General features: G+C 56.9%; 1 protein-coding gene across 1 annotated transcript in view; it reads left to right on the top strand.

Moving 5' to 3' along the window:
* The window catches only part of LOC144726624 (uncharacterized), a 123,591-nt gene extending 103,427 nt beyond the window's left edge, over positions 1 to 20,164 (top strand). The window contains exons 2-4 of the mRNA XM_078605355.1: positions 8,422 to 8,644; positions 13,819 to 14,053; positions 18,976 to 20,164. Of these exons, the coding sequence (XP_078461481.1) occupies positions 8,422 to 8,644; positions 13,819 to 14,053; positions 18,976 to 19,430 (913 nt within the window). The 3' untranslated portion in view covers positions 19,431 to 20,164. The remainder of the gene's footprint in view (positions 1 to 8,421; positions 8,645 to 13,818; positions 14,054 to 18,975) is intronic.

The following is a 20,164-nucleotide window of genomic DNA, read 5'->3' as shown; positions in this document are numbered from 1 at the left end:
CACACGCATCTACCACACGCGTGCACGCGTCTCTCTCGCCCGCACGCCTATTCCCTGTGAACAGAATGTGAATGTCAACAATCGGATTGGGCGCGCGGTCTCCACGCCTTCTGTACCACGGGGTGCGGCATGCAGGTGGCACAGGGGACAAGCGCCGAGTGTGGGGAGCGGTGGCACAGTGGTTAGCGCACTGCGCCACGAACCCAGCGACCCGAGTTTGATTCCCGTTCACAGCCAACATCGGTGAAGGAATTGTGAACTGGTCCTGGGTCCCCCCAAGGTCGACTCAGCCTTAAACGAGTACCTGGTGCGGTATGTAAATGTAGTGGTGGTGTTGACGCGCGCCGACAGTGAGAAATCACGGGGCGGCGCGGGGTGCGGGGTTGTGCGCGCTGACACAAGGGGGGGAAATAGGATCGTGGGCAGCGCGCAGTGATTGGTCAACTGGTGTGGGTGCTCTCAGCGACGTCCGCATGAGGGACTATAAAGGGGGACGCGCGGGAGCACTCGGGGAGTTGGTAACCAGTCGAAGACCGAAGACGGAGTTCAAGAGGTAGGCCCTGAGACCCCTAGTCCCGCTGTCCTTGTCAGGGCCGGGGCCCTGTGTGGCTCGGAGGCGAGACTGTGGGACCCGTGGTCCGACGCCCATGTGGGCCGAGACTGTGGGACCCAGAGTCGAGACGGACACCCCGGCTGGGTGTGTTCCGAGAGGCTACGGGGCGTAAGAGCCCGTGTGGGTGTAGCCAGGAAAACCTTGTGGGTTAAGGCTGGAGTTAGCCACCCGTGTGAGAAGTTGGTGTTAATAAAAGAGTGTGCTACCCGTAAGGTCGTCTCCCGCCAAGTTCCTACATTACAACTGGCGTCAGAAGTAAACCTGTCTTCAAAAGGATGGATACTAGGAAGACTACCCGTACCCACGAGCGAGATCGGGAAGACAACGGCGTACCGGAGCCACAAACCTCGGAATGCGAGGACGAGGAGTTGCCGCCGATGCAGCACTTCGCGGCGATGGCCGACGCTCCGCTCGCCTCCGACACCGGCCTACAGGATGCACACTCCCGCCTGGCGGAGTTGCTGCTCGCCGCCGCTTCAATTTTGGCGGAAATCACCGTTTCAGCAGACGGGAGGACGACTACGAGGTTGGAGGAGGGAGCGCGGCCGGAGGGATCCCACCAGAATGCGCTTCGCGCCGAAAGTTTTGAAATTGGCGCCATTTTTGAGGGTCCACCATCGGTTGGCGGGAAGCGTGGACACCACGTGGTCGGAGACCTCCACTCTGAACAGCCCGCGTCATCGGCGCGCGCCAGAGCTCTCCACCATGCGCCTGCCGACGGAGCCGACATTTTCGTCAACCACAGCGGCGCACGGGAAAAGCATTCTTCGGAGGACGACGACCAGGTCTTCCAGCAACGACTGCCCGCGCTGACGGCGTTCAAGGCAGACGGGGGCGACTGGGGGGCCTTCCAACGAAGGTTCCTCGCACATCAAGAGATGTCGGGGTGGTCCGACACCACTGCCCTACGCGCGCTGCCAGCGACGCTCGACGACGACGCGCTTGCGGCCTTCACATCCACCCCAAGGTCGTCCCGCTCAACGCTCCAGGCCGCGCTACATCTAATGGCTAAGGTGTTCGGACCGCCCTCGACCTGTCGCCACCAGTTCTACGAACGGCGCAAGATGGTTGGAGAAACTACGCTCGCCTATCGCACGGCGCTGCTCACCCTGGCGGACGCCGCTTTTCCCCGCATGGACAAGGAGGGGAAGGACGCCATGGTGACAGAGCAGCTGCTGGCGTTGGCTCACGACCTGGGAGTCCCCATCAATACGGCGGACAAAATGGACATCTGCTCCTTGCTACAAGATTGCTACAATCTTGTAGCAATCTTGTAGGGGATTGCTACAAGTATTCACGCACACGAGGTCCTCAAGCGCAAGCGGACGGTCGTCTGTGCATCGGCGGGGATCGCGGCAACTGCCGCGACGGTCGCCGAGCCTCAGACTGCTACGGCTCGGGAGGAGGCCTTCACCGTGTCGAGACCGGGGGAGTGGAGATTGGGTGGTCGTTCGCCCACACGTTCGTCCCGCAAGCTGGAGCAACCGAAACCTACGACGTCCCTCGTCATGTGTTACAACTGCGGCCTTCGGGGTCACGTCGCGTCCGGGTGCCGGGCTCCGTGTCAGCGTGCCACGGGGCCACGTCCGGACGACGACCAAGGCCCCAAGTCGTCCCAGCTAACCCCGGCAAGTCGCGGCACCCCACACGCTCGGTCCACATACACGGCACACTCGGGTTGCCGCTTCGCGGTGGGGGGACCGCGTATGGGTACCGGGGATTCGGTTCGGCGAGGGGGGTTCGTACACGGCCCGAAAGCAGTCGAATGGTCCGAATTGGCCCACAGGATAGTGGCTGCGTCGGCCGGGTCGTCCGTGCTAACGGGTTTTATTGACGGGGTTGAGGTCCGGGTGCTGGTGGACACGGGTGCGTCAGCCACTATCATTTCGGACCTTATTTATAACATCCTCCCCGTCCAATGTCGACCCCTTTTGCCGGTGGACGTACCATTTTACGCGGCGAACGGGGGATCTTTGGGAATCATCGGACAGATTCGGGCGACTATTTGTATTGGCGATATCAAATTGGCGGGTCCTATTTTTGTATCACCATCTCTGGCAGTTCCTTGTTTACTGGGTACGGACTTTCTGGCTAAAATGCCCATTAAAATTCTCATCGATCAGGCCTGCATTGAGCTTCCATCGGGACGGCGGGTTGCATTTTTGACGAGTCCTACAAAAATACGCACGGTTTGTGCTACAGTTCAGGCGCTGGCAATTCAGACTGTACGGGTGCCCCCGGGATCGCAAATGTTGGTACCCTTTCGATTGAGAAAACCCCTCGGGGTGGATGCGGCGGAACAGGGTGTTCTGTTGGGGCCGTCAAACAGAGCTGTTGGGGGCCTCGACTTAGCGGTAGCTCAGACCATGGTGCGGGCGGACAGGGAGCCGTTCGTTATGGTTCTGAATACGGGGTCGCGGCCAGCCGTAATTACACAGGGCACGGTGCTGGCTCACGCGGCGCCGCTACCCGTCGATGAACAGCTCATTGCACACGCAGATTCTGGCCTCGATACGCATCCTCCATTTGAGGAGGGGACAGAATGGTTGGACTCGTTGTGTGCTGGGTCTAGTAACTTGTCTAGTGTGCAGTTGGGAGCGTTGAGGGGCCTGCTACTCGAATTCGCTGACGTGTTTAGCAGACACAAGTACGATATTGGCTGCACAGACCTGTTGCGCCACCACATAGCGACGGGTGACGCGGCCCCTATTCGGCAGAATCCCTTCCGACTCAGCCCAGCCGAGAAGGAGCATGTGCAGTCGGCTGTTAATGACATGTTGGCGGCCGACATCATTTCTCCCTCTTCCAGTCCGTGGGGTGCTCCCATCGTCCTTGTTAAAAACAGGACGGTTCCTTGCGGTTCTGTGTGGATTTCCGCCGCCTAAACAAAATTTCAATGGCCGACGCGTATCCACTCCCCAGGATGGATGAGTCGCTGGATGCCTTGGCGGGAGCACAGTTTTTTTCGACGCTTGACCTGCTTTCGGGATTTTGGCAATTGCCCCTTGATGACGAATCGAAACCAAAGACCGCTTTCCGGACACCAGGAGGCCTATTTGAATTCAATCGATTGCCCATGGGCTTACATTCCGCTCCCGCCACATTCCAGAGGCTCATGGAATTGGTTTTGTCAGGACTCCAATGGGACACCTGTTTGATTTACCTCGATGATATCATCGTTTTCAGCCGGACTTTCGAGGAGCACCTCCAGCGACTGAGAGCGGTGTTCCTCAGGATGCGTTCCGCTAAATTAAAATTTAAACCGGCTAAATGTTACCTGCTTCGGGAATCGGTCAGGTACTTGGGGCATATCGTTGGCCGTTCAGGGATCTCTACAGACCCTGCTAAGACGCACTGCGTCAGCTCATGGCCAATGCCAACCTCAGTCACTGAAGTCCGCAGCTTCATAGGATTCGCCTCCTACTACCGCCGTTTTGTCGAACATTTTGCCACCATAGCCTGGCCCCTACACGCTTTGATGGCTAAAGGAGTAAGGTTTCACTGGGGGCCGGAAGAGGAAGCTGCGTTCTGCTCCCTTCGAGACGCCTTGGTGCGGGCTTCCCCCTTGTGTTACCCCGATTTCACGCAACCGTTCCTGCTTGACACGGATGCCAGTAACACGGGTATCGGGGGAGTGCTCTCACAGGTGGTCGGGGGGGTCGAACGGGTGGTCGCCTACGGTAGCAGAGTTTTGTCACCTGCGGAACAGCGCTACTGTGTAACACGTCGTGAATTGCTAGCGATCGTTTTTTTTATACAGCAATTCAGGCCGTATCTCTACGGCCATCATTTTACTGTTCGTACGGACCACGCGGCTCTCCAATACGCTATGCGGGTGGCGCAACCCTCCGGCCAATTGTCCCGATGGCTGGAGATCCTCGAAGACTACCAATTCACGACGATTTACCGTAAGGGATTGCGGCACTCGAATGCGGATGCCTTGTCGCGATTGCCGCCTCGCTCGGAATGTGCATGTCTTCTGGGATCGGCGCGGTTAAACCCCCTGTTGCCGTCCCCGCGGAAGTTTTGCTCGCCGCCACTGACGCTCCGGGGGTCGACGCGCCCGCCGCTCCCACGGGGAGGGACTCGTTGCTCGCGTTGCCTCTTATCGAGTGGGGCCGTCTCCAAATGGCCGACAGCTCCCTACTCACGCTGCGTCGGAAGGCTAACGCTCCCGGGGGGGGGGGGGGGAGACGCGGGTCGGTTCCTGGGTGGTCAGACAGGGCCTCCTGATGAAGTGGGACAATATGTCTCGGCGTCATGCGCTCGTTGTGCCATTTGCTATGCGGGGTAGGGTCGTTCTGGCTGCTCACGAACGACTCATGCATTTGGGATTTCACAAAACGCTCGCCCTAATCCAACGGGACTATTATTGGCCGGGTATGGGCAACGACGTGGCAAACATCCTTAAGGGATGTGTGGGGTGCGCCCAAAGGAAACCGCCACCAATAGCGGCTAATCCACCGCTACAATCCATTCAGGTTTCGCGCACGAACGAACTGGTTGCGCTCGACATCTTGGGGCCCTTTCCCGCTACACCTAGGGGTAATAAGTACCTGCTGGTTGGTGTAGAATACTTCACCCGATGGCCCATGGCATGGCCACTCGCCAACCAGTCGGCTGCGGCAGTGGCGGACGCCTTTGTCCAGGGCTATGTTTTGGACAAAGGCGCCCCCGAACGCTTGCTGACGGACCAAGGGAAGAATTTTTCGAGCGTTTTGTTGCGCGAGGTGTGCGACCTGTTGGGTACAAAGAAAGTGCGTACCTCCCCGTACCACCCGCAGACTGATGGAATGGTTGAACGTCTGAACAGGACGATTACTTCTATGCTGTGCCAACAGGTCTGCAACGATCAGGTTGATTGGGACTTACAGGTACCTGGGGTACTCGCGGCCTATCGAATGGCCCCTCATGCGGCGACGGGGTTTTCCCCATTTTTTTTCATGTATGGGCGGGAGGCCGATCCGGCCATGGATGTCCAATTGGGGATTTCCCAGCCACGTGCGAAATCTAAATTGCCCACCACATCAAATTTAATATCGCCAAGCTGGCTGAAGCGCGAGAGGCTGCGAGGTTGAATTCAAGGTCTCGCCAGATCGCTAACGAAACATTGCATGCACCTAAGGTGTATACGCACGATTGGAAACCAGGCGATAAGGCCTGGCTGCACTGCCCACATGCACCGTTGGCTACGTCCCCTAAATTGTTGAGACCTTGGAGGGGACCGGTGGAAATCGTGCGTATCGCACGACCCCAGAGTATCCAGATTAAATGGGAAAAACGCCATTGGTACGTACACCCCTCCCGGCTGAAACCCTTCGCGGCACCGCAGGGTCTCCCTTTGTGCCGTACCGACCTAGCGTGTGATGTGGCCGTTGACTCGGGGAGGGATGTGTCGCAGTCTGATCCTCACGTGTCTCCACCTGACCCACTCCCAGGTGTCTCGGACCTGACGGCGGTTGACCGTCGTGAACCGGCACCCCGAGGCACGCGCGGATCTCCGATGCCTGGCCCGTGCCTTCCTGGACTGCCGGCACCACCGGACGGTCAACCGCGTCTGGTGCCGTACGACGGACCGGCCAGGCGGACTCGTGCTAAGACACAATACTTTTCATGAAAAAAAAAAAGAGATTGCAGCTCGCCGCCGCGTCCCCCTTCTGCCCGGTGTAATGTCCCGTTCAAGGGGCGCTCGGAGATCAAGGGACGCTGCACGAGTCATTTTTTTTTGCATACACATTTATTGTTGTCGCTCGCCGCGTTGTACATATTGTTCTTGTTGTGTTGTGTTGTTATTGTTGCTTGTGTTACGGGGCACACACAAGGGGGGGGAGGTAATACAATTTTTTATAGCAGCCGGGTCGGCTGCGAGCTATGTGGTAGGGGGTGATGTAGTGGTGGTGTTGACGCTCGCCGACAGTGAGAGATCACGGGGCGGCGCGGGGTGCGGGGTTGTGCGCGCTGACACAAGGGGGGGAAATAGGATCGTGGGCAGCGCGCAGTGATTGGTCAACTGGTGTGGGTGCTCTCAGCGACGTCCGCATGAGGGACTATAAAGGGGGACGCGCGGGAGCACTCGGGGAGTTGGTAACCAGTCGAAGACCGAAGACGGAGTTCAAGAGGTAGGCCCTGAGACCCCTAGTCCCGCTGTCCTTGTCAGGGCCGGGGCCCTGTGTGGCTCGGAGGCGAGACTGTGGGACCCGTGGTCCGACGCCCATGTGGGCCGAGACTGTGGGACCCAGAGTCGAGACGGACACCCCGGCTGGGTGTGTTCCGAGAGGCTACGGGGCGTAAGAGCCCGTGTGGGTGTAGCCAGGAAAACCTTGTGGGTTAAGGCTGGAGTTAGCCACCCGTGTGAGAAGTTGGTGTTAATAAAAGAGTGTGCTACCCGTAAGGTCGTCTCCTGCCAAGTTCCTACATTACATAAACATCCGCGTTGGGGAGACCAAAGCGGCCAAGCAGCGTGGCACTGCCCACACCATCCAATCGTGTGCCGTGCCGCACAGGCCACAATAGGTGCTTGCTAACAGCCCTTGGCTCTAAATCCCTTCGTTAATTCCCTCGGTATCATGCAGCTAGCGAGCGAGCGAGCAGTGCATCAGCCTGTGACGGCGAACGGAGCCGCTCGCCGTCAGGGCCCACGTGCCCTACTAAGGGTGTTCATTGCCTGTCAATCAATTGCAAAATGTTAATGCTCAAGAGCTGCAACAAGGCGAGGTTGATAAAGTAGCACACATTTCGTGTCAAGGTTGTTCTTGTCCGGCCATTGGTCACTGGGCTGAGGCCATCACCTCACGACACTTAGGAACCCGCTTTCATCACAACTCAGTCGATGTAAGTCGATGAGTCTCTCTGGCGATGGGTCTCTGCCTAGGTCTATGGGCCTCTGTGAAAGTCATCGGTAACCGGGCTGAGACCATCAACTCGTTACAATCGAGAACCCGGATTACAACCCAGGCGTTCAGCGATGCCGCCTCGGAGTGCTCTGTCCACTTATCCCAGCCGGGCCGCCCTCACTGATTTGCAGGGCGGCGGGGGAGGGTGTCGTGGGGGGTGGAATGGGCCTTCAGTGGCAATGATGCGCAAGAGGAGCCGGCAACTGTGCACGCGGTGTTCCGCCTCCCCCCACGCCTCTTGCGCGATGATGACCGCCCCGGGTCGACAAACCCCGAGCGCGGATTCCTGAGCGGTGATTGACACCCTCGTTGACGTCAGCCAATTGTCGCGGAGTGCTTGCCTCGAGATTTATCCTCCACCCCTCCTCCACTCATAATAATCTCGAACTCAGCCAACTGGTTCCTCCGTGTGCCGTGGGCGCGACGCGTCGGTCGGAGACTCCTTCCGGGCACGGCCCCGGCTGGGGCTGAGGCTCCACGGGCGCGTGGGCCCCGTGCTGATCCTGCTGCTGCTGCTGATCCTGCTCCTGCTGATCCTGCTGCTGCTGATCCTGCTGCTGCTGATCCTGCTCCTGCTGCTGATCCTGCTCCTGCTGCTGATCCTGCTGCTCCTGCTAGCCTGCTGCTCCTGCTAGCCTGCTGCTCCTGCTAGCGGTGCTCCTCCTGCTAGCGGTGCTCCTCCTGCTAGCGGTGCTCCTCCTGCTAGCGGTGCTCCTCCTGCTAGCGGTGCTCCTCCTGCTAGCGGTGCTCCTCCTGCTAGCGGTGCTCCTCCTGCTAGCGGTGCTCCTGCTGGCACTACTGGTGGTGGAGGGAACGTAAACAAACGTTGCGCACGGGCAGCAGCAGCAACAGCAGCCTCCAGCCTCACTCGCTCGCTTCGTGTGATCTTTGCACCCCTCGCCGTTTCGTTGGCAGGAGCGCGCCCGGACCCCGGCGCGGAACAATCACCACCAGCAGCGCCATGCGCGCACGCACCACCGGTACCCCTGAACGCACAGCCGCTTCCAGACAGCGCGGCGGCGCATCGGGAGCCCCGGAGGGCGGCGTGGGAGGCCCCGAGGGTGCAGCAGCAGCAGCCTTTAGAGAGCGCGCGGCGAGTTCCAAAGAGCGCACAGCGAGAGCACGAGAGAGCAGAACGGTGAGAGAGTGGAGGCGAGTCCCTGGCGCACGTGGCACCGTCGTACACACACTCTATATTACACCCACACTCTCTCTCTCTTACACACACACACACTCTCTATTACACACACACACTCTATATTACACACACTCTCTCTCTTACACACACTCTATATTACACACACACTCTCTCTCTTACACACACACTCTCTCTTACACATACGCACAAGGACATAGATCCCACGTGTATCCTTTAACAGACTGTAGGGGGCTGTGAGCGAGCACCTATGAAGGCAGGCACGGCACACGATGAGAGTGGGTGGCCAACACGCCACACTCGATCGCCTTTGTATCCCCATTGGCAATGTTTACACATCGCACCGCACTCCACGTCAGGTGCTAATTTGAGGCTGAGTCGACCTATGGAGAGACCTAGGACCGGTTCAGATAATCGTCATTGGTGTTGGACGTGAACGGGAATCGAACTAGGGTCGCTGGGTCCGTAGCGCAGCGCGCTAACCGCTCCCCACAAACATCACGACACACGCCACACGCACCGCGACACACACACACGCCACACGCACCGCGACACACACGCCACACGCACCGCGACACACGCCACACGCACCGTGACACACACACGCCACACGCACCGCGACACACACACACGCCACACGCACCGCGACACACACACGCCACACGCACCCACGACACACACACGCCACACGCACTGCGACACACACACTACACGCACCGCGACACACACACGCCACACGTACCCCGACACACACACACGCCACACGCACCGCGACACACACACACTACACGCACCGCGACAAACACACATGCCACACGCACCCGTCACACACACACGCCACACGCACCCCGACACACACACACGCCACACGCACCGAGACACACACGCTACACGAACCGCGACACACACACGCTACACGCACCGCGACACACACACACTACACGCACCGCGACACACACACACGCTACACGAACCGCGACACACACACACGCACCGCGACACACACACACGCTACACGCATCGCGACACACACCGCGATACACACACACTACACGAACCGCGACACACACACACGCTACACGAACCGCGACACACACACACTACACGCACCGCGACACACACACACTACACGCACCGCGACACACACACACGCTACACGAACCGCGACACACACACGCACCGCGACACACACGCGCTAATACACATTGTTACATTTGACACACGCACTCACACATTCATGGCCACATTCCTACACCCCTTATACTCGATTACAAACTCGCGCTCACACTCTTCCTGCCGCCCCCGCATACCCTTACACACACACGCCACTAAACACACAACAACGACACGCCCATCACAAAGACGAAGCTTCCCCGTGCAGCCTTCGCAGACTGGAAGGGAAAGTGCTGTTAGCGAGCACCTATGAAGGCCGACACGGCACACAAGGAGGTTGCGGGTCGCCAGAACCAAGCCCGGCCGCCTTTGTCTCCCAAGCGCCGATGTTTACACGCCACACCAGGTACTCATTTGAGGCAAAGTCGACCTACCTAGGGGAGGCCCAAGACAGGTTCAGATGATCGCCACTCGAAGTGGCAGTGAGCGGGAATCGAACCCTGGGGTCGCTGGATTCGTAGCGCACGAAGCGCGCTAACAACTACACTACCGCTCCCCACTGATAGCATAGGAACAAAGATAAAAGATCCCCCGTATAGCCTTAACAGACTGTAGGGGCAAGTGCTGTTAGCGAGCACCTATGAAGGCCGGTACGACACACGAGGGGGTGGGTGGCCAACACCACGCCCGGTCGCCTTTGTCTCCCTAGTGGCGTTGTTTACACATCGCACCAGGTACTAATTTGAGGCTGAGTCGACCTAGGAGAGGCCCATGACCGGTTCAATAATTAATCGTCACTGGTGTTGTCCGTGAGTGGGAATCGAACCCGGATCGCTAGGTTTGTAGCGCAGCGCGCTCACCGCTACACTACCGCTCTCTACAGACAGCACGGGCACACTCACACACACGCGCACACACACGCACACACACACACACGCACACACACGCACACGCACACACACACGCACACACACGCACACACACATGTGCCACACACACGCGCACACACACGCACACACAAACACGTGCCACACACACACTCATACACTCTATAAATAGCCTAGAGGGCAACCATAGCCAGTATCTATGGGCATGGCTCCGCACAGCCATGCCGGCATCACGGAGGGACAACACACATTAACTCCCACCCCCCAGTCACTCGGTGACCACACACAGACCTCTCGTTGCACTCCCCCCTCCTCCTCCACGCCGGAGCTGCACACAAACCCTCCCTACCCCCACGCCTTGCACCTGCAAGCAACGCACTCCGTGACACCCAGACCATAAACGTGTAAATACACCCCGGGTCGTCGTCTCTCGCATCCACACACACGCAGTCGCACCTGGTTCACACACCACTTAGCGTCACACACACACGTACCCACTCACTCACGTGAGTCATCATCACACAACACGCAACGATCCCCCCCCGCCCCCCCGTTGAGCCACCGTTTTTCACATACACGACAAACACACACACACCTGCCTCACTCTCACTCACACCTGTCTCACTCACACCTGTCTCACTCACACCTGCCTCACACCTGCCTCACTCACACCTGCCTCACACCTGCCTCACTCACTCACACCTGCCTCACTCACACCTGCCTCACTCACACCTGTCTCACACCTGCCTCACACCTGTCTCACTCACACCTGTCTCACTCACACCTGCCTCACACCTGCCTCACTCACACCTGCCTCACACCTGCCTCACTCACACCTGCCTCACTCACTCACACCTGCCTCACTCACACCTGCCTCACTCACACCTGTCTCACACCTGCCTCACACCTGTATCACAGCCACCTGTCTCACTCACAGACCAACAACAGCAACCATTTGCCACGAAGTGGCGGTCATGTCACCATGGCGCTTGTGCCAGGCCAGGTGCACTTTGAGGCCACGTTAAGTTTCGAAGGCTCGCTGTCAGAAGATCACAGGACGGGTGGATTGCCTGAGATGACTGGAAAATGCACCGCCTGTGTTCCCCACTGTGCCAACTTGCTGTTTCCACGACCCGGAGCTCTGCTCGTTATTTTGAGCATCATTATACCACCCTCCGTTGTTGTTGGAGGGCGACTGCCTCCAACTGGCCAGTAGTGTCCTTCACGAGCTTCCTCCGCAGAAGCCAATCTTGACACTGCTCGTACCGGTTAATTATCGGCAAGTCCAACTCAGGTCCACATCGTCCTGTACCAGATCATCTCCATGTCTTCTTCTATCTCTTCTCTAGCTACGTAACCCTCGCCTACTGGAAAAGCTCACTGGTTGCACTGTCCAGATTTTTCGGGTTATCTGTGAGCTCCTTGCATAATCCAACCTGGTTAAACCCTGCATACAACTCCCTGTCTCTCACACACCTCTGTAGAGACGCAGTGTTAATATCCTCCTCGTGGGGCTTCATGGGTGAGGCACTCGCGCTCGAGGTGCGAAAGAATCGCAGGCGAGTGAAGCGCGGCGAGTCAGATGCGGGTGAGGTGCAGGTGAGGGGCGGGCGAGGTGCAGGTGAGGGGCGGGCGAGGCACGAGGCGCAAGCGAGCGAGGCGCAGGTAAATGAGATGTGAGGGAGGCGCTCGAGCTCGAGGTGAGCGAAGCGCAGGTGAGGTCGTTGAGCGCAGCTTCAAGGGCAACCTCTCCCTGGCAGCTTCCCCCCCACCCCGCCTGCTGTGCATTCCGCTTGTCCGCCGGCGTGCGGCGTTGCACCGTCGCCATTGTCCACCGAGGCTGAGAGCTGCGTCCTGTCCGGCCGAGACGCGGGATCACGATAACCCCGGTGAGGGCGGTCCGACAGGAACGTCACTTTGCGTGAACTCACGTCGCCATTGGGGAAGCCACCCGAGTGAGTCTTGGCCGCGGCGGTATCCCTGCACTCGCCAAATGCTGGAGATAGAATCCAGCGCCACGAGAACGTGACTCATTGTGCTGGACCCTGCCGGCCGACGCGAGCCCTCCCTGGCGGAGCCACTGTCCGAACCCCTCTCCACCGTAGGTGTCCTGACGGCCCGCGGGACGCACCGCTTGCCTACTTTGATGCTTCACTCAGACCTCACTCTAACCATGTCAATGCCAGCCCTGTATCCCGAGCCATGATCCAAACTTAACCCTAGCCCTGCCTCAACAAATACACCTAAAGCCAGCTCTTGCCCTCACCCTCACTCTAACCCTCAGCCTAACTCTAGTCTTCTAGTCTTATCCATAACCCTCACCTTAGCCTTAACCAAACCGCATCTCTAACCGTAACACTACCTCCACCCTTAACCCCAACTGAAACCCTAAGCCAATCCCTTAGCCCCTTTATTTCTACAACAGAGGCTTGCCCAAAAATGTTCTGTGACTTTGACCAACCTCAACCCTGATCCTGACCTCAACCCTGACCTACACCCAGACTCTGACCCTATCGCCCAGTTCAGCAAAGTGCAGTTCACAGAAGGCGTCTAGAACACAAATCCCTGCACATTCAACTCCGAGACTGGCAACAGCGTAGGATTGCCGAGCGAGCTCATGGGATCTAACTCTGGCTCAGCCAACCTGGGTGGGAGGCATTGTTGCATCGTGGGACCCGTGGGGGTTATCGGGAGGCCACTGCTTTGGGGAACCCTCATCCAGCAGTAGATTGACCAAGGCCGATTTACGACGAGGAAAACAGAGCGTCGTGTGCGCGATTCCACACTGGGCATGTGACGTCCGTGACAGCAGAGAGGCAACGAGAGTGTTGTGTCGTCAAACCGGGGGGGGGTGAACCAAATGGTGAGCACCGGAGCGACAGCGCCGCTCGTCACTGCCAGGACGGCCGGCGAGGGGAGCTGCTGGCAGGGGCGACGGCGGCGCTGCCTGCACGGGCGGTGACGGCATGTACCCTCGCCCCATGTGCGGAGTCATCCCGTTTCTTGGGGAATACAAAATGGGAGCGTCCAAGAGTGGGCTCGTATCAACGAAGCCGACGTACGTCCAGCTACATTAACACCCAGCCTCCCGATTCGCGGCCCTGCGGATTGCCCCTCGTTGACTCGCTCCCAAACCGCGTCTCTTGTCTCCCGCAGGCGGCGGCGTTTCTGCTGCTGCTCCTCATGGCGGCCTCCGCCTCCATCCCCCCCGGGGCGAGCGGGCGGCACACAATGAGCACGACGCCACCGTCCTCGGGCCTACAGGTGCGACCCGCCGACCCCATCGACCCCGCCGACTCTGTCGACCCCGACCACCTCGCCGACCTCATCGCACCCACGGCGCCCCCCGCTCTGACCAGCACCGCCGAGGATGACGCGTGGCACCAGCAGCGTGAGTGTCATGTGACCGCCCCACCACCCCCATCCGAGAGTCACGTGACTCGCGAACTCATCCGTCGCGTTGACCCCATTCGAGAAAATCACGTTCCCCCCCCCGTATCTGGGAGTCGGGTGACCTCGTCCGAGAGAGTCACGTGATCCCTAAAGTCATGTGACCTCATCAGTCATGTGACCCTGCCCATCAGCCATGTGACCCCCATCAGAGACAGCCTAATGACCGTGTTCGGCCATGGGGCCCCCGGGTGCACGCATTCCCGCGCTGCTGACGGCGCGCTCACCGGTCAGGGCAGAGTCCCTCTCCTGAAGCTCCACTGAGAACCACCCGGCTGGGAGGTGGTGGTCATAGTGGTGGTCGTGGTGATGCTGGTCGTAGTGGTGGTGGTGGTTGTGGTGGTGGTGGAGGTGGTGGTGTTCATGTGGGGAGCGGTAGTCCAACAGTTAACGCTATGTTGCGCTACAAACCCGGCGACCCAAGTTCGATTCCCGCTCATAGCCAACGCTAGTGACGATTATCTGAATCGGTCCTGGGCCTCCCCTAGGTCGACTCAGCCTCAAATGAGTACCTGGTGCGGTGTGTAAACATCGCCATTTGGGGAGACAAAGGCGGCCGGGCGTGGTGCTGGCCACCCACCCCTCATGTGCCCTTCATAGGTGCTACTCGCTAACAGCATTTGCCCCGACAGTCTATTAGAGGCTATACGGGAGATCTTTGTCTTTTTGTTTTGGTGGTGTTCATCATCACTGAGGCCGCGAGTCTGGAGCAGTAATTCACGTCCCGGGTGTGGAATAAGACAAGAGGAAATGATTGGGTTGAAAGGTTACGGAGTAAAGTAGGGGCAGTGTCACACCTAACAAAAATTGCTGAGTATTTTACTCAAAAAAAACAAATGTATGTATTTATTAGCTTGATACAAATGCTGGTCAAATAACTGTTTAAATGCAGTTGACAAAGACACGTAAAACAAATAGCCAATTGAAATCGTATATTCATATTCATATATTCACGTGTTCTTTGGAGCATGTTGAATTGATAGCGGATTATAATTGAATCAGAGATTTGAAATGCTAAATACACCTGGTGTAACATCTGAAATTTAGATTATTCTTAGTTTCGTTGAGAAATTATTTTAAGATGAAATTAAGTAGGCACTAAATCCAGTCTCCAGCCACCTTGCCAATATCCCAGGGTGGCTACAAAATCGTCGGGCTAATACGGTGTGTTTTAAGAACTTCCGTTGTGTTTGACTGATGAAGACCGGTGACCCTTGGCCCGTGGTGGGGGGGGGGGGGTCACGAGCACTGGAGTTTGAGGGGGAGGTAACGAGACCCCTGCGTCCTTCCCCCGTGCCCCCCCTCCACCATCCCCGTGCCCCACCCTTAATCTTCCCCACTGCCGTTGTTCCATGTCAGACGCTTACTCTCTCAATCAGGGCTTCCTTTCGTCACGGTATACTTTCCAGTTTCGTTGGTTGTTAGGCTGCAGTGGGTGACTCGTAGCCACAGCCACGGCGAGAGCAACACGAGATGTGGTGGTGCTGAAGAATAGGGAGGCGCCACGGTGGCTGGGAGATGTTATCTCCCTCACCTGGAATACAGGAGGTTGTGAGTTCGATCCCAACCTTGACACTTGCTGAATATTTTAAGTTTGCGTGTGGTCGCGTGGATTTTTTCTCCGGGTCCTCCCGGTTTCCCCTTCACATTTGAAGTCAACGTCACGCTTTCAGAGTATTTCGCTTCTGACATGAATTTCCTCATGATGATGATAAGCCACTTCGTTGAGCTATCGTTTGCGATTGGCCAGGTCGCTTATGACAAAAGAGCTGCATAGCTCAGTGGGCCTTTCCTGAATCAAATTGGCGAAGCCCCCCGCCCCTGCTCCGTAACAATCGCAAGCCGAGGGGTGGAGGGGGGTACCTCCACGGCGACCACGGTGTGGCGGCGGCCGCTTGGGCGCGGGCCGTCGTGCCACACCCGGCGGCCACTCTGCCTCGCCAGCGCCGCTCCGTGCCGATCGCGCCGATCGGTGTGCAACGGCCCAACCCCCCCGCCTCATTACCACCCTAAACGCAGCACCTGTCCCCCCCGGGGGCACCACCGGACGAATTCCACCGGCTCGCGGTCACGTCGCGTGTGGCGGTGAGAGCAAAGCGGAGACCTGGGTGACGTCAGTAAAACGCATCCACCCACCCACCCGTCCACCCACTTCGCCCCCTTCCATCACAATGCCGAGCATGAGAATCCCCCTTCAACTGCCAAAGCCAGCGCGTCACCTCGAGGTGGCGCACCGACAGAACGCTGTGCGTGCCCACTCAGATATGCCACCTCTAGCAGTCCCTCGGGGCAAGGGTTCTTCGCGAGTAGAACCCATGAAGGCCGGGGAATGCATACGAGAGGGCGTGGTAATGACTAGCACCACGCCCCGGCCATCTTTGTCTCCCCACTGCTAATGTTTATGAAAAATCACGCTAGACATTTTTAAATCGACCTAAGGGGATGCCCAGGACCGGTTCGGATATTTGTCACTGATGTCCGGCTGTGAGTGGGATCGAACTCAGGCCGTTTGCGTTTGTAGCGCGGTGCGCTAACCACTCCACGACCCAAGCACATAATACCGTACGCACACACACATTTATACGTGTGTGTGTGTGCATCTATACCCATAGACAGACACACGTGTGTGTATACACAGGAGGAGTGGAGCTATGAACTCTTGAGGTGTTAAAATTTTTAATTCCTGGCCGCGGCTAGCATCGGTGGCAAGCGATGTCTGCACTGGTCCAGGGTGGACCTGGCTTGGTGGGAGGGAGGCCACAGTCCACTATTCAACCCTGCATTAGCTTCACGAGTCAACTCTACATTGGTGGCCCCAGTGGCGAGATGTTATCTGCCTCGTCTGGCATACAGGAGGTCGTGGGTTCTATCCCGACCCTGATGCCTGCTCTATATTTGGAGTTTGCATGTCTCTCTCCCCGTGGTGGCGTTGATTTTTATCCGGGTCCTCCGGTTTTTCCCTTCACATTTAGAATCAACATCCGTTTACAGTTATTTGGCTGCTATAAATTTCCACATGATAAGCCACTTCGTTGAGCTATCATTTGTGATAGCCAGGTTGCTTCTGAAAAAGAGCAAATAGCTCAATGGGCCTTGCCTGGTAAAATTAAAAATAGTTTATATTTTTTAGCACTAAAAATGTGTCATGTCATCTCTTGACATTGACCGATCATGCCCTACTCGGTGTACCATGCTCCCAATGTGCGAACCTGGAGTAATGGGGCTTTCATTTGTACAGCACCCAGGCTCTGGCTTTCCCTGTCCTTGGAAGTTAGGAACCCGTAGTCGATGGAGATATTTTAAGTCCTGGCTGAACAACTACCTCATGTAATTGAAAAGTTATTCTCTCTGTATTTCTCGATCTTGTCTCTTTAGTCGTTCCTTCCCCGGTTACTTCTCACTTGTTTTTATTGTTATTAACTCGTCGCAAACAATTGGATTTTTTTTTTAAATACTGCAATCAAATTGTTTATTTCGTGCATACACCCGCTATTCGTACGGCATTTGACATGCGGCGACATTAAGATGCAATGTACAGCCAGGTCGTGTGACGGTGATGTTGTTATCGTGTTGTTGTTGTTACAGGTCGTGTGGCGGTGGTGTTGTTATCGTGTTGTTGTTGTTGTTGTTACAGGTCGTGTGGCGGTGGTGTTGTTATCGTGTTGTTGTTACAGGTCGTGTGGCGGTGGTGTTGTTGTTATCGCGTTGTTATTACAGGTCGTGTGACGGTGGTGTTGTTATCGTGTTGTTGTTGTATGTCGTGTGGTGGTGGTGTTGTTATCGTATTGTTGTTGTTACAGGTCGTGTGGTGGTGGTGGTGTTGTAGTTGTTATCGTGTTGTTGTTACAGGTCGTGTGGCGGTGGTGTTGTCATCGTATTTTTGTTGTTGTTACAGGTCGTGTGGCGGTGGTGTTGTTGTTGTTGTTATCGTGTGTATTCGCCGCTGCTGGTGGAGATGTCTGTCCATGTGAAGAGCATTACAACCCCGATGGTTACTTTCATTTTGTAACGCATTGAGGGAATCAATTATATTTATCGCACGGCAGTTGCCATCTTTTGAAGCTAAAATAGATGTTTTATTATATATATTTGTAAAACGTCCAGCGTAACCGGTATTAGCCAAAACATCCCAAAATGAAAAAAACCTTTAAAATTCTGAATTGGGATCACATGCAGCGACAGCAGAAACATCGCTCCCTCTACTACAACAACCTGACAGGACCCTCCTGAAAAAGCATCGAGTCTCGGTGTGAGGGCTTTCCCGGGTGAACGAGCATAATGACCATCTATGCAGAAAAAAGCCGACGGAAGCGGATATCACAGAGCTACCTCTGAGATCCCTTCTTGTTCTACAAGGTTTGTCGCATGATGGTCACAGCGTGAGTAGAAGTTAGCTAAGTGCGACCCAAATTTAGCATGAACATTTTTTTGTGCAGTCATAAGTGACCTGGGTGGATACCATCAGCTTGCTGGACTTGAGAACCCAGTTTAATAACAGAGGGTCGGCAGCTCAGAGGTCAGTGTTGGTGAGATGTGAGTAGCGAGGAGTGTTAGTGCTGGTTAGAGTTGATGAGCGGTGTGTGAGCGGTAACGGATGTTAGTGCTGGTGAGCGGTGTGCGATGGTGAAGGGTATAAGTGCCGGTGAGAGGTGGTGAGCGGTGTGTGAGTGGTGAAAGATGTTATCGCTGATGAGTGGTGTGTGTCGTGAGGAATGTTAGGGCTGGTGAGCGTTGTGCATGGTGAGGAGCGTGCGTGGTGAGGAGCGTGGTGTGTGCGGAGAGGATATTGGCGTGCGGCCTTCGCCGAGGTTTCACACATGCCTGCGTGCCCCCTCTCTCCGCCCCGTCCGCTCCATGCCGCAGACGACTCGAGGCTTGGCTGGGCACCCGGCGTCCCAGGGCCCCTTCGGCGAGTCCTGCTCCGCACGGAGCGCTCGCTACACGGGGAGAAGCGGAGCCGCCTGGGCAAGAAGGGCGGTCGTGGCCGCGGCGGCGGCGGTGGTCGCGGCCGCAAGGCCGAGCAGTCGTGCCGATTGCGTGTCGTGCAGGTCACTGTGAGGGAGCTGGGACTGGGCTACGACTCGGATGAGACGCTGCGCTTCAAGTACTGTGGCGGCAGCTGCCGCCAGGACCGCAACATGTACCAGATGGTGCTGGAGCACTTGCTCGACCTGAAGGGTGACCTGGTGGCATCGCGGAGTAGTGCGCAGCCCTGCTGCCGGCCTGTGGGCTTCGAAGACGTGTCCTTCATGGACTCGTCGCTGGAGTGGAAGACGCTGGAGAACGTCTCCGCCAATGGCTGCAGGTGCCTGCGCTGACGAAGCCCTGCGCGGCGAACCGACGAACCGTGCTTGGGCGGACGAGCAAACGAGGGAGCTCCCCCTCCACCCCCCGCTCCCCCCCCCCCCCCCGCCGTGGAGACGGAGCGAGGAGGACCGGCCTGACGGAAGGGGGACTCGTGCTGAGGCGCGCACACGCTGTACATTTTGTGAAGACTCTTCCCCTATTCGGTGTCGTCTTCGTCGTCATCGTGGTCTCTTGTGACACGCCAGCATACATTTAGCTCAGTGTATAGTATTAGCAGCGCTGTGTCCTCCACCTTCATCTTCGACGCAGACCCCCACCGGGGGAGCGAGAGTTAAGTGTTCCATTACACAGCTGTAGGGGTTCAACCTGTGGGATGTTCTATTCGTACCCTGGTTGTAGAGGGCGGGGGGGGGTTCTGTGCAGTCCAGGTGTATCTCAGTGACAATGTGCAGGTGAAGAAAGTGGGGGAGGGGTGCTGTATGTGTGGGATGCTGGGAGGAGGGTCGCGTGCCCCGATTGGACGACAGGAGAGGCTCCCTTCATTAGCAATTGACAGGTTCATTTTGAACTGTAACAATGGTTGATGCAATGCATTTTTAAATATAATTTTGTAACTGCAAAAAAATCTATTTAATACGTATTTATTTTATTTATGCAGGTAACTTATACGTTGACTGACGCTGTGTATTTTATTTTTACCTGTAAACGGTTCTCATTAAACCTCACGTGTTAAGAGTCTGGAGCA

The sequence above is a fragment of the Lampetra planeri genome, chromosome 24 (genome assembly GCF_965212315.1).
Source record: "Lampetra planeri chromosome 24, kcLamPlan1.2.h2, whole genome shotgun sequence".
Taxonomy (NCBI): Eukaryota; Metazoa; Chordata; class Hyperoartia; order Petromyzontiformes; family Petromyzontidae; genus Lampetra; species Lampetra planeri.
Note: the sequence above shows the minus strand (reverse complement) of the source record. Positions and strands in the feature narration are given on the sequence as shown.